Below are 15,105 nucleotides of genomic sequence, written 5' to 3' on the forward strand. Positions count from 1 at the left end.
AGGGAAGAGTTCTCTTTAGAACTATTGAGCAAATAAATACCATTTGCCTCAAGAAGATTGCGTCATCTTGTGACCTACAGGGTTATGCCAAACCTAGCCCCGTCCTCCGGCTGTCCAGGGAAGCACCTGACGTCTCCAAGCTCCGCCTTCCGCCAGCTACCGGTAGAGGCCTAGCAAGTGGCTAGTGGGGATTCGTCAACACCACACAGCTGTGGTAAGGCAGTGCGTCGGCACATACAGAGCAGAACCGTGGTTCCAAACGCCACGGCAGGTTAGGAGTTTGGTGGTGGCAGCAAAAACCCGCCCACAACGCAGTGGGTGGAGTCAGTAACAGGCGGTTACTGACGGTAAGCGGGAATCCCCTATGTGGTCAGGCCTCGTGTGACCTGACCCTCCATTCTGTGCGCAGAAGACGGGACGCGAAAGCGGCGAGTGCTTTCGTACGGGACCGTCCTGTCACAGGGCTAAATGCTGGAGTAATTACTGCAGGGTAGACAATAGCGAGGGAGTCGTTAATAGAATAATCACTGGATACTGAGTGTCCTGGTTCTGGAACAGAATAGCTGGGAACAATCAGAGTTATGATATGCAGGCTATGGAGGTGTAGCTGTACCAGAGACGTAACGAGAGCTCAATAATGCGGCACAGAACTAGAACACAGGTGACCGCAGCCGGGGAATTGGCGCCCAGATCTGAATTAGAATATGGATGCGGCACAGAACTAGAACACAGGTGACCGCAGCCGGGGAATTGGCGCCCAGATCTGAATTAGAATATGGATGCGGCACAGAACTAGAACACAGGTGACCGCAGCCGGGGAATTGGCGCCCAGATCTGAATTAGAATATGGATGCGGCACAGAACTAGAACACAGGTGACCGCAGCCGGGGAATTGGCGCCCAGATCTGAATTAGAATATGGATGCGGCACAGAACTAGAACACAGGTGACCGCAGCCGGGGAATTGGCGCCCAGATCTGAATTAGAATATGGATGCGGCACAGAACTAGAACACAGGTGACCGCAGCCGGGAAATTGGCGCCCAGATCTGTATTAGAATATGGATGCGGCACAGAACTAGAACACAGGTGACCGCAGCCGGGGAATTGGCGCCCAGATCTGAATTAGAATATGGATGCGGCACAGAACTAGAACACAGGTGACCGCAGACGGGGAATTGGCGCCCAGATCTGAATTAGAATATGGATGCGGCACAGAACTAGAACACAGGTGACCGCAGCCGGGGAATTGGCGCCCAGATCTGAATTAGAATATGGATACAGCACAGAAGTAAAGACAATGGGGGTCATTCCGAGTTGTTCGCTCGGTAATTTTTTTCGCATCGCAGCGATTTTCCGCTTAGTGCGCATGCGCAATGTTCGCACTGCGACTGCGCCAAGTAAATTTGCTATACAGTTAGGTATTTTACTCACGGCTTTTTCTTCGTTCAGGCGAACGGAGTGTGATTGACAGGAAGTGGGTGTTTCTGGGCGGAAACAGGCCGTTTTATGGGCGTGTGGGAAAAAACGCTACAGTTTCTGGGAAAAACGCGGGAGTGGCTGGAGAAACGGAGGAGTGTCTGGGCGAACGCTGGGTGTGTTTGTGACGTCAAACCAGGAACGACAAGCACTGAACTGATCGCAGATGCCGAGTAAGGTTGAAGTTACTCAGAAACTGCTAAGAAGTGTGTAATCGCAATTTTGATAATCTTTCGTTCGCAATTTTACTATGCTAAGATTCACTACCAGTAGGCGGCGGCTTAGCGTGTGCAAAGCTGCTAAAAGCAGTTTGCGAGCGAACAACTCGGAATGAGGGCCAATATCCCCTGCTCTGAATAATGACCCTCCACAGGAATGATGAAGCTTGTGATGACCTTATTAACTGCAGAACCTATTTCCAAGTAGTGATCCTTCATAACATGGCAAAAGCAAAGCACAAAGGTCAAATGAGAGCTTGCAGACGGTAATAACCTGAGAATCCACAGAGCATAGTTTAAGTCCACAGTAACCAAATAAATGCAGTGTTCTCAGCATAAAGGGAGTTCTTGAAAAATTCCACAAGGAATAGGTAAAGTTCTCAATACTTAACTAGCATAGTCCTGGAAACATGATCAGGCAGAGATAGGCGTAGCAGGAAAGCATGGACCAGCAATCCAGACTTTCAGTATGACCTAGAGCTTGGACTCAGAGAATTAGGTAGTTCTGGCAAAAATAATTATAATAATACAACTGGTGTGGGAGATCTACGCTGGCTGGTTTATAACAGCCACACTAACCAATGAAAAAAGCCGGGCTGGGAGTGTTAACTCTAATTACACACCCTGCGCCCCTGCAGAGCTGCATGTACAGAGACAGCCTAAGGAGCAGAAAACACAGGAAAACAGTGATGGATTGTTAAATGTCAGCTGACATCAGGTGCATACTGAATTGTCAGCTGACACCAGGTGCATACTGAATTGTCAGCTGACATCAGGTGCATCTTGAACAAAGGGAATACATGCACCAACAGAATCATAACACCCAGGGTGGTGTGAAGGCTTCAATTTCAGAAGGAACAACAAATGGGACCCACACAGAAGTTTTAATTACAGCCTTTCCAAGGGGAATTTGGGGGTTCAGTTCCAGAAAAAAAATATCCTATACAGTGGTATGAGGAGTCCATGAGATGTGAGTAAATTCACCCATCATCGGTGGAGGAGCCCCGTAAAGGAGGCATCTTGCAATGAACATACCCAAGGAGATACCCATGTAGCACCTAGAGCTGGATCTGCAATGCCTTCTGGCAGCAGCTGGTTCCAGAATCACTGGCTCCTTTAGCCAATGTCTGTTCATCTTCCCCTAGGAAGCACCAGGAGTCACAAGGAGCTGATGAAACTGAAGAGCATGCTTGTTGTCCAGGTGTAGACCTGTGCAGAGAGTTATCAGCAGCTCCACATATTCTAGAGCAATGTTGGGAAGATTGATGGTCACTTGCAAGTGTTTGGGCTCCATGTTGCTAGGACAGGTATTGGAGGCTTATGATGGAGTCACCCAGAGCAGTAGAGTATGAACTATCATGTTGGTATTGTTCTGCCACTGACAGACTTATCAGGAAACATTCTGGACTTTGCAGAAAAGAACCATACTACACCCATGAGGTGCTATGACAATTCATGGTGAGATTAGGGTGTAATTGACTTCTTCTGCCACTGATGCACACCAGAGATGGACCATGGTCATTCCATGATGGAGGAAGTGTTCAGATTAGCCCCAAAGGACTTTATGATAGCTGGAGTGTCCTCTGCTCTCCCTATAACTAGCAAGTTCCCATCTCCTTATAGCATTCTAAGAAGCCAGAGTTCCATCCTATCCCTGGCAGACATATGACATCATAGAGTTACAGAGAAGTCTCTCATGTTTTTTTATCCACTTAATTGCTACTTGTCCGCAGAGTGGGCTCCTCAACCTGTTCGTGGAGCCTTGGGAAGGGGAGCTGGCTACACAGGATATTACCATGGCTGTCAGAGAAGCTCATCTGGCTTGTATAGTCCAACATTCTAGAGGTGCAGACCAAGTAGAATACTATCATCAACGTCCCTGTGGTAGAGTTCAAAGTAGGAGTGCTGGTTCCCATGAGTCAGAACAGGTGCCAGGGATGGTAGTACACAGTCTCCTAGTTCCCGAGTGACAGCAACCATGTGGTGTCCTGTGACGGAGACTGTAGGTGGCACTATACCTACCATATAAACACTTTAAAGGCATACTACGCCTTGTGAATAACACAGGTGAAGTCACTGTGGACACAGTTTGTTGTGGCAAACAGTTCCGTCCCATCAGAGGTGGGCATCTGTAGTCCATGCCATAGTGCTCTCTATAGTGGGAAACTAGATAGAACTGTCCTGGTCAGTACAGACTGCATGGAGGCCATGCTGCAGCTAAGTGTTATCCAGTGGGCGCTAGACTGTGGGAGTCCCTGCATGGGTAAAATTAATGATGTTTCACGTAGACCACCACTTGTTTAATGACGTGACCACGTCTGGCGCCTAGCAACGCCCTGCAGATTAATGCTCTGTTACATGAGTTATTGGGAGTCAGGAACATTCCGTCCATACTGTAAGAGATTGCACTGACCCCCAGAGAATGAGGAACGGTCGCCGCTGATTACCACAGCCAGTGACATGCCACGGGGGATAAAGCACGTGTCTACATCCCATTTAACTACCTGCCAGGAATTCTCACTTATTAACATGGGGTATGGCCCAGGTTTTGTCCATGACTAGCTCTATAGCCTGACACATCTCACTAGAAGTGGCTAAGTGGTGGTCACTTGCCTGGGAGCTACCACTAAAACATAACCTGGTGCCTGCTCCTGTGCTAGGGGGCACAAACTACTATAATAAAGACTAATGCACCCCATTAAGGGTTTGGACAGAGTGATGGGCAGAAGCTGCTGAATGACAAGGTGGAATATGCCACAAGTGAGAGGATGTGGTGGTTTGTGTGGCCATCACTGATGACTGATCCCAGTCCTTTCATGTGGCTGCAACACACCTCAGGAAGAATGGCAGACAGTTGTGGCGGAGTCATGCTATTCTAAACAAGTTTCCCGCTGTTCACAATCAAGTAACCTCAGACTGTGGGACCAAGAGATAGATTATGAGAATATGGCCCACTAGTGGCCTACATGTACATGGCTATGACTGATACCCAGCCATGGAGTGTGGTCACCATTTCTGATACCCAGCCATGTAGTGTGGTCACCATCTCTGATACCCAGCCACGGAGTGTGGTCACCATCTCTGATACCCAGCCACGGAGTGTGGTCACCATCTCTGATACCCAGCCATGGAATGTGGCAACCGCCTCTGATACCCAGCCATGGAGTGTGGTTACCACTTATGAACCCAAGCCATGGAGTGTGGTCATCGCCTATGATACCAAGCCATGGAAATGTGGCTGCCGCCTCTGATGCCCAGCCATGGAGTGCGGCTAAAGCGTCTGATACCCAGCCATGGAAATGTGGCTGCCGCCTCTGATGCCCAGCCATGGAGTGTGGCAACCGCCTCTGATACCCAGCCATGGAATGTGGCAACCGCCTCTGATACCCAGCCATGGAGTGTGGTTACCACTTATGAACCCAAGCCATGGAGTGTGGTCATCGCCTATGATACCAAGCCATGGAAATGTGGCTGCTGCCTCTGATGCCCAGCCATGGAGTGTGGCTAAAGCGTCTGATACCCAGCCATGGAAATGTGGCTGCCGCCTGTGATGCCCAGCCATGGAGTGTGGCTACCAGCTGCGTTCCTGTGACATGCCCGTCCCGGCTGCTGTGTTCCTGTGAGGGGCCTGTCCCGGCTGCTGTGTTCCTGTGAGGGGCCTGTCCCGGCTGCTGTGTTCTCTAAGGGGCCTGTCCCGGCTGCTGTGTTCTGACAGGCCTGTCCCGGCTGCTGTGTTCTGTGAGACGCCTGTCCCGGCTACTGTGTTCCCGTGAGGGGCCTGTCCCGGCGGCTGTGTTTCCGTGAGGGGCCTGTCCCGGCTGCTGTGTTCCTGTGAGGGGCCTGTCCCGGCTGCTGTGTTCCTGAGAGGGGCCTGTCCCGGCTGCTGTGTTCCTGTGAGGGGCCTGTCCCGGCTGCTGTGTTTCCGTGAGGGGCCTGTCCCGGCTGCTGTGTTCCCGTGAGGGGCCTGTCCCGGCTGCTGTGTTCCCGTGAGGGGCCTGTCCCGGCTGCTGTGTTCCTGTGAGGGGCCTGTCCCGGCTGCTGTAATTCTGTGAGGGGCCTGTCCCGGCTGCTGTGTTCTGTGAGACGCCTGTCCCGGCTGCTGTGTTCTGTGAGACGCCTGTCCCGGCTGCTGTGTTCTGTGAGACGCCTGTCCCGGCTGCTGTGTTCTGCGAGACGCCTGTCCCGGCTGCTGTGTTCTGGGAGACGCCTGTCCCGGCTGCTGTGTTCTGCGAGACGCCTGTCCCGGCTGCTGTGTTCTGCGAGACGCCTGTCCCGGCTGCTGTGTTCTGCGAGACGCCTGTCCCGGCTGCTGTGTTCTGCGAGACGCCTGTCCCGGCTGCTGTGTTCTGCGAGACGCCTGTCCCGGCTGCTGTGTTCTGCGAGACGCCTGTCCCGGCTGCTGTGTTCTGCGAGACGCCTGTCCCGGCTGCTGTGTTCTGCGAGACGCCTGTCCCGGCTGCTGTGTTCTGCGAGACGCCTGTCCCGGCTGCTGTGTTCTGCGAGACGCCTGTCCCGGCTGCTGTGTTCTGCGAGACGCCTGTCCCGGCTGCTGTGTTCTGTGAGACGCCTGTCCCGGCTGCTGTGTTCTGTGAGACGCCTGTCCCGGCTGTTAATTTGTAACATTCTGCCTTTGGCCTTGCAGAACATTCTATATCTAGTTAGTGTGTAATATTTTAGCCATGTTCACCTTATAGAATCTTCTTGGTTTAATCAGTGTTAAAGATTCTATCTCCGGTCACCTTGGGAATGTTCTAGAAATGGTCAGTATGAAATACTTTAGATTTGGTCACCTTATGGAACCTTCTAGGTTTGGTCAATGGGGGTCATTCCGAGTTGTTCGCTCGTTGCCGATTTTCGCAACGGAGCGATTAAGGCAAAAATGCGCATGTGCTTGGTACGCAGTGTGCATGCGGTAAGTATTTTAACACAAAACTTAGTAAATTTACTCACGTCCGAACGAAGATTTTTCATCGTTGAAGTGATCGGAGTGTGATGGACAGGAAGTGGGTGTTTCTGGGCGGAAACTGGCCGTTTTCAGGGAGTGTGTGGAAAAACGCAGGCGTGTCAGGAAAAAAACGTGGGAGTGTCTGGAGAAACGGGGGAGTGGCTGGCCGAACGCTGGGCGTGTGTGTGACGTCAAACGAGGAACGAAGCGGCCTGAGCTGATCGCAATCTGTGAGTAGGTCTGGAGCTACTCAGAAACTGCTACGAAACTTCTATTCACAATTCTGCTAAACTTTCGTTCGCAATTCTGCTAAGCTAAGATAAACATCCAGAGGGCGGCGGCTTAGCGTGTGCAATGCTGCTAAAAGCAGCTAGCGAGCGAACAACTCGGAATCACCCCCAATGTGTAATATACCAGCTCTGGTCACTTTCTGGAACCTTCTAAGGTTGTCAATGTGTAAAATACCGGCTCTGGTCACTTTCTGGAACCTTCTAAGGTTGTCAAAGTGTAATATATCATCTCTGGTCACTTTGTGGAACCTTCTAAGGTTGTCAATGTGTAAAATACCGGCACTGGTCACTTTCTGGAACCTTCTAAGGTTGTCAAGTGTAATATATCATCTTTGGTCACTTTATGGATCCTACTAAGGTTGTCAGTGTGTAAAATACCGGCTCTGGTCACTTTCTGGAACCTTCTAAGGTTGTCAAAGTGTAATATACCAGCTCTGGTCACTTTCTGGAACCTTCTAAGTTTGTCAAAGTGTAATATACCAGCTCTGGTCACTTTCTGGAACCTTCTAAGTTTGTCAAAGTGTAATATACCAGCTCTGGTCACTTTATGGAACCTTCTAAGGTTGTCAATGTGTAAAATACTGCCTCTGGCCACTTTATGGAAACTTTTACGGTTGTCAATGTGTAAAATACCGGCTCTGGTCACTTTATGGAACCTTCTAAGGTTGTCAAAGTGTAATATATCATCTGTGGTCACTTTGTGGAACCTTCTAAGATTGTCAATGTGTAAAATACCGGCTCTGGTCACTTTATGGAACCTTCTAAGGTTGTCAATGTGTAATATAACATCTCTGGCCACTTTATGGAAACTTCTAAGGTTGTCAATGTGTAAAATACCGGCTCTGGTCACTTTATGGAACCTTCTAGGTTTTGTTAAAGTGTATATTGTGGCTCTGATCACAATGCAGGACCTTTAGTCACTAGCTCTGGTCACCACTACAAATATTCTGAATTTAGTTAATCGGACTAAAATTGTATATGCGTATTAGCCTTGGTCTTTTAAGTTGATAACCACCCAAGTCATTTTAGTCTTTCTTGGCTTAGCATTTTCACTGTACACAATGACCTGCAGAGTCCAGGTAGGGTGCCCAGGTACTTACCTTCTTGGCATCTCTTGTCGCCCCCGTCTGCCATTCCTCGACCCCAGACTCCTGCCTTGGTGGATACAATGTCTTTCGCAGGTCTGCTGCAGAGTTCACTCTTTAAAGTGGATTCATCATACCGTCCTGTTGTGGTTGATAATGTATCCACAAATGTAGATATTTTGTGACCACTTAATGACCACACTTTCCCTGAAACCTCTGCTGTGTCTGCTTTTTGCATGTTTGCATCAGGTTTCTGGTAGCTTTTGGCCTGATTAGGTCTAGGTTGATAATCCTGTTTCTGGTATTCAATCTCTCTCACAGCTGGGTCTTCGAGAACCATTTCTTTTGTGACTAAATGGGGTGAGCCATTCTGCTCCCAAGACAAATATGAGACATTTCCTGCGGCTGAAGGTTCGGAAGGTCCCATCTCCCCAAAGCAAAAGCTGTGGACCTTTCCCTGATGAACGCTCTGTTTATTAAGCGTGTTGCGATACCTCAACTCCCTGAATGTAGTGACTTCCTTTCCTGCTGGCAACGAATGGGTTTGAGGCACCAAAACCCCGTGGTGAAAAGCAGATACTGTCAGTTCATTGACGGGTGGCTGCTCAGTGTCTGGGGAAAAAACAATAAGCCAATCACTTCGGTCTTTCTTCAGCTGTGGCAGCAACAGCCCTCCACTCTTTCTCCTCTTCTGGGCCAGCTCATGGAATGAAGTAATTGTCTTCTTTGGTGTTTCTGTAGAAACATTTCCCGTGAAGGACAGACCTGGAAGAAGATCACTGTCGACAGGCCAGTGGGGAACGTGTGCAAGGTTTGCATCTGTACTGTCCAGTCTCTCTATGTTTGTTTGAGTTATGGGCCCTACAACTGTATCAATGTTTGTCAAAGAGGAAGACAATGATGTCTGGTCAAGTTGTTGACTCTCTACAAGAGCATTACAGTTGCTGTCCAATATAGATTCCGAGTTACAATCTAGAGCAGCTATTGGCTCTGTGTTGTTATTGTTCATGTTCTCTGGATGTCTGGGACTTGATGGGTCTAGAACGAGTGTCTTGCAGGCTGCTTGTGGCAAGAGACTTGTAGAGCTCTGTAGTTGAAGAGAACTGGGCGCTTCCGTGTCCACATCCAGAGGAATAATTTCTGGCTGCTGGTCAGGGGACTCCAGGGCATCCTGTGAGTATTCCTTGTAATACATTGAGACAGGAGAATCATCCAGAGTGAAGTCTGAGGAACTGCTGCTGTCTGTTGAGGGAGAGGACGGAGACAAGGGGCTCAATGGAAGGTCATTTGGAGACAGACACTTATCGTACATAATTGCCTCCGTATGGTCCTTCAAGCCATACTGTAGAGTGTCCCCTTGCCTCGCATGCTGCTCACAGCATTGGCATGGCACTGACGGGTCATTGGAATTGGCATCCACCAGTACTGGTTCTGAATTGTCTTTCCATTGGTGGTGGCACCCAGAAACACCTTTCAGGCTTGTGTCTTGGTTAATGGGAGCTTCCATCACCTCAGGCCTCATAGATAGGTGTACTCCAAGGGACACGTGCTGCAGGTGTACATAGTTCAGGTTGCTCATGAGGGCGTTCCTTGAGGCCAACATGTTATAATCTGCCCTTGATTTTGCACAGTCTAGGCACTGAAAATGCTATATCAGAATAAGCATATCCTCACTCTGTAGATGTCTCTTATCTGGTCAGCAAACATCCATTTCATCCTATAGGGAAACCTGCAGAATGGGAGAGAAGAACCAGGTAGGTCCGACATGAGGTTATTCATCTGGTCAGATCACCCATGACGTCATAGCACTGTACACAAGGTGATAGAACAATGAGAACAGACCATTCAGGGGCACCATTACATGACGTGATGAGAATGGAACACGGTGACAATAATACACAATGTAAACACAATTTACTAATATATGTAGGAAGAGAGATCTCCATAAATAACCCAGAATTTAGAAGTAGCGCAAGTTCGGTTTTTTTTACAATTGCTTGGTGACAAAAACGTCTATAATTTATCCGGCACATGGAACGGAACTGCCTTCACATTTGTGCTTCTTTATTGCCAGTGGAGACCACCATATTTAGTTTTTAACCAAGGCAATTTATGAAGCACAAAACAGTAGAGATGCAGTGGGAGTATTTGGGTGGAGTGAGTTGATCCTTGATAAATGGGAGGAATTGGGTGGAGCACATTTTAAAATTTACAAATGGGAGGAGCTGGGTAGAGTGAGATGTTCCTTGATAAATGGCCATAATTGGGTGGAGTAAGCTACTCTTTGATAAGTGAGAGGAGATGGGTGGAGTGAGTTGTTCCTTAATAAGTGGGAGGAGGAGTGTGTTGTTCCTTGATAAGTGGGAGGAGTTTACTGGAGCGAGATGTTCCTTAATAAGTGGGAGGAGGAGGAGTGTGTTGTTCCTTGATAAGTGGGAGGAGTTTACTGGAGCGAGATGTTCCTTGATAAGTGGGAGGAGTTGAGATGTGTGAGTTGTTCCTTGATAAGTGGGAGGAGTTGAGTAAGACGTTCCTTGATAAGTGGGAGGAGTTGAGATGTGTGAGTTGTTCCTTGATAAGTGGGAGGAGCTGGGTGGAGTGAGTTGTTTGTCTGTTAGTACTGAGAAAGTCACGTATGTTCGTTAATCCGTGTAAAACATCATATCCCCCTCTCCTTCTCTATCCCACACATCATGTCCCCCTCTCCTTCTCTATCCCACACATTTATTTATTATTTATTTAGTAACAGTTTCTTATATAGCGCAGCATATTCCGTTGCGCTTTACAATTAGAACAACAGTAATAGAACATATCATATCCTGCTCTCCTTCTCTGTGAGGTATAGAGAAGGAGAGAGGGGTATGATGTGACGGATGGAGAAGGAGAGGGGGATATGATGTGACGGATGGAGAAGGAGAGGGGGATATGATGTGACGGATGGAGAAGGAGAGGGGGATATGATGTGAGGGATGGAGAAGGAGAGGGGGATATGATGTGAGGGATGGAGAAGGAGAGGGGGGGCATGATGGGAGGGATGGAGAAGGAGAGGGGGATATGATGTGAGGGATAGAGAAGGAGAGAGGGGTATGATGTGAGGGATAGAGAAGGAGAGGGGGACATGATGTGAGGGATGGAGAAGGAGAGGGGGGCATGATGGGAGGGATGGAGAAGGAGAGGGGGATATGATGTGAGGGATAGAGAAGGAGAGAGGGGTATGATGTGAGGGATAGAGAAGGAGAGGGGGACATGATGTGAGGGATAGAGAAGGAGAGGGGGGTATGATGTGACGGATGGAGAAGGAGAGGGGGATATAATGTGAGGGATAGAGAAGGAGAGAGGGGTATGATGTGAGGGATAGAGAAGGAGAGGGGGATATGATGTGAGGGATGGAGAAGGAGAGGGGGGGCATGATGGGAGGGATGGATAAGGAGAGGGGAATATGATGTGAGGGATGGAGGAGAGGGGGATATAATGTGAGGAATAGAGAAGGAGAGGGGGGTATGATGTGAGGAATGGAGAAGGAGAGGGGGATATGATGTGAGGGATAGAGAAGGAGAGGGGGATATGATGTGAGGGATGGAGAAGGAGATGTGGTCTGATGTGAGGGATAGAGAAGGAGAGGGGGATATGATGTGAGGGATAGAGAAAGAGAGGGGGATATGATGTGAGGTATAGAGAAGGAGAAGGGGTTATGAGCAGTGGTGGCCAAACAGTCGATCGCGATCGACTGGTCGATCGCGGACATGCGACCAGTCGATCGCGATACGCCGCCCAGCCACCCGAAGCCGCGCCTCTCCTGCCCTCCGCTCCCGCTCTGTCTCCTCACAGTCTGACGGCCGAGTGTATAGCTCAAATCAGGTGCCGGTTCGTTAGCCAATGAGAGCTCGCGGACCGGCACCTGATTTGAGCCATACACGCTGCCGTCAGACTGAGGAGGCAGAACGGGAGCAGCAGGCAGGAGAGGCGCGCGCTGCGCTCACCACACACCAACGGTGAGCTGTTCTATAATCTATACATGTCTGGCACTGGGGGAATATCTGGCTCTGCAGACACATGGCACTGTGGGGGCATATCTGGTACTGTTGGGGCATATCTGGCACTGTGGGGCATGTCTGGCACTGTGGGGTCATGTGTGGCACTGGGGGCATATCTGGCTCTGCGGGCACATGGCACTGTGGGGGCATATCTGGCACTGGGGGCATATCTGGCACTGTGGGGCATGTCTGGCACTGTGGGGTCATGTGTGGCACTGGGGGAATATCTGGCTCTGCGGGCACATAGCACTGTGGGGGCATATCTGGCACTGGGGGCATATCTGGCACTGGGGCATGTCTGGCACTGCGGGGTCATGTGTGGCACTGGGGGCATATCTGGCTCTGTGGGCACATGGCACTGTGGGGGCATGTCTGGCACTGTGGGGTCATGTGTGGCACTGGGGGAATATCTGTCTCTGCGGGCACATGGCACTGTGGGGGCATATCTGGCACTGTGGGGCATATCTGGCACTGTGGGGCATGTCTGGCACTGTGGGGTCATGTTTGGCACTGGGGGCATATCCGGCTCTGCGGGCACATGGCACTGTGGGGGCATGTGTGGCACTGTGGGGTCATGTGTGGCACTGGGGGAATATCTGGCTCTGCGGGCACATGGCACTGTGGGGGCATATCTGGCACTGGGGGCATATCTGGCACTGTGGGGCATGTCTGGCACTGTGGGGTCATGTGTGGCACTGGGGGAATATCTGGCTCTGCGGGCACATAGCACTGTGGGGGCATATCTGGCACTGGGGGCATATCTGGCACTGGGGCATGTCTGGCACTGCGGGGTCATGTGTGGCACTGGGGGCATATCTGGCTCTGTGGGCACATGGCACTGTGGGGGCATGTCTGGCACTGTGGGGTCATGTGTGGCACTGGGGGAATATCTGTCTCTGCGGGCACATGGCACTGTGGGGGCATATCTGGCACTGTGGGGCATATCTGGCACTGTGGGGCATGTCTGGCACTGTGGGGTCATGTTTGGCACTGGGGGCATATCCGGCTCTGCGGGCACATGGCACTGTGGGGGCATGTGTGGCACTGTGGGGTCATGTGTGGCACTGGGGGAATATCTGGCTCTGCGGGCACATGGCACTGTGGGGGCATATATGGCACTGGGGGCATATCTGGCACTGTGGGGCATGTCTGGCACTGTGGGGTCATGTGTGGCACTGGGGGCATATCTGGCTCTGCGGGCACATGGCACTGTGGGGGCATGTCTGGCACTGTGGGGTCATGTGTGGCACTGGGGGAATATCTGGCTCTGCGGGCACATGGCACTGTGGGGGCATATCTGGCACTGGGGGCATATCTGGCACTGTGGGGCATGTCTGGCACTGTGGGGTCATGTGTGGCACTGGGGGCATATCTGGCTCTGCGGGCACATGGCACTGTGGGGGCATGTCTGGCACTGTGGGGTCATGTGTGGCACTGGGGGAATATCTGGCTCTGCGGGCACATGGCACTGTGGGGGCATATCTGGCACTGGGGGCATATCTGGCACTGTGGGGTCATGTGTGGCACTGGGGGCATATCTGGCTCTGCGGGCACATGGCACTGTGGGGGCATATCTGGTACTGTGGGGGCATGTCTGGCACTGTGGGGTCATGTGTGGCACTGGGGGAATATCTGGCTCTGCGGGCACATGGCACTGTGGGGGCATATCTGGCACTGGGGGCATATCTGGCACTGTGGGGGCATGTCTGGCACTGTGGGGTCGTGTGTGGCACTGGGGGCATATCTGTCTCTGCGGGCACATGACACTGTGGGGGCATGTCTGGCACTGTGGGGTCATGTGTGGCACTGGGGGAATATCTGGCACTGCGGGCACATGGCACTGTGGGGGCATATCTGGCACTGTGGGGGCATATCTGTAATCTGGCGCTGTGGGGGCATATCTGTATCTGGCACTGTGGGGTCATATGTGGCACTGGGCATATCTGGCTCTGTGGGCACATGGCACTGTGGGGGCATATCTGTATCTGGCAGTGTGGGGGCATATCTGGCACTGTGGGGTCATATGTGGCACTGGGCATATCTGGCTCTGCGGGCACATGGCACTGTGGGGGCATATCTGGCACTGTGGGCACATGGCACTGTGGGGGCATGTGTATCTGGCACTGTGGGGGCATATCTGGCACTGTGGGGGCATGTGTATCTGGCACTGGGGGCATATGTGTTTGAGGTTTTTACCTGTGGGGGCCAATGTGTTATTTTGCGTGAGGTAGTCATTACACTCTGCGCAGCAAGGCTACGTCCCTTTTTTTTTGTTATACCACGCCCATTTTTAGTTATAGCACGCCCACTTTTTGTTATGCCACGCCCCTTTTTTTGCGCGCGCGCCTGCGGCGCGCGCTATTATTCCTCCTAGGTAGATCACAAAAGCTTTTTAGCTTTCACAGTAGATCACCGACTCCAAAAGTCTGGCCACCCCTGATGTAAGGTATAGAGGAGAGGGGGGTATGATGTGAGGGATTGAGAAGGAGAAGGGGACATGATGTGAGGGATAGAGAAGGAGAGGGGGATATGATGTGAGGGATAGAGAAGGAGAGGGGGATATGATGTGAGGGCTATAACGCACAGAGGATGCTCCCTACATATAACGCACAGAGGATGCTCCCTACATATAACGCACAGAGGACGCTCCCTACATATAACACAGAGGACGCTCCCTACATATAACACAGAGGACGCTCCCTACATATAACACACAGAGGATGTTCCCTACATATAACACACAGAGGATGTTCCCTACATATAACACACAGAGGATGTTCCCTACATATAACACACAGAGGATGTTCCCTACATATAACACACAGAGGATGTTCCCTACATATAACACACAGAGGATGTTCCCTACATATAACACACAGAGGAAATTCCCTACATATAACACACAGAGGAAATTCCCTACATATAACACACAGAGGACGCTCCCTACATATAACGCACAGAGGACGCTCCCTACATATAACACACAGAGGATGTTCCCTACATATAACACACAGAGGATGCTCCCTACATATAACACACAGAGGATGTTCCCTACA

The 15,105-nt window shown here is 50.8% G+C and overlaps 1 protein-coding gene across 3 annotated transcripts in view; it reads right to left on the minus strand.

Annotated features, from left to right (window-relative positions):
* Positions 1–15,105, minus strand: part of RUSC1 (RUN and SH3 domain containing 1) — a 79,270-nt gene that overhangs the window by 52,266 nt on the left and 11,899 nt on the right. For all 3 annotated transcript variants that reach the window (XM_063946606.1, XM_063946608.1, XM_063946607.1), the window contains exon 2: positions 8,031–9,744. In XM_063946606.1, coding sequence (XP_063802676.1) covers positions 8,031–9,618 — 1,588 coding nt within the window. In that variant the 5' untranslated portion in view covers positions 9,619–9,744. The remainder of the gene's footprint in view (positions 1–8,030; positions 9,745–15,105) is intronic.

Source organism: Pseudophryne corroboree, chromosome 12 (genome assembly GCF_028390025.1).
Source record: "Pseudophryne corroboree isolate aPseCor3 chromosome 12, aPseCor3.hap2, whole genome shotgun sequence".
NCBI lineage: Eukaryota > Metazoa > Chordata > Amphibia > Anura > Myobatrachidae > Pseudophryne > Pseudophryne corroboree.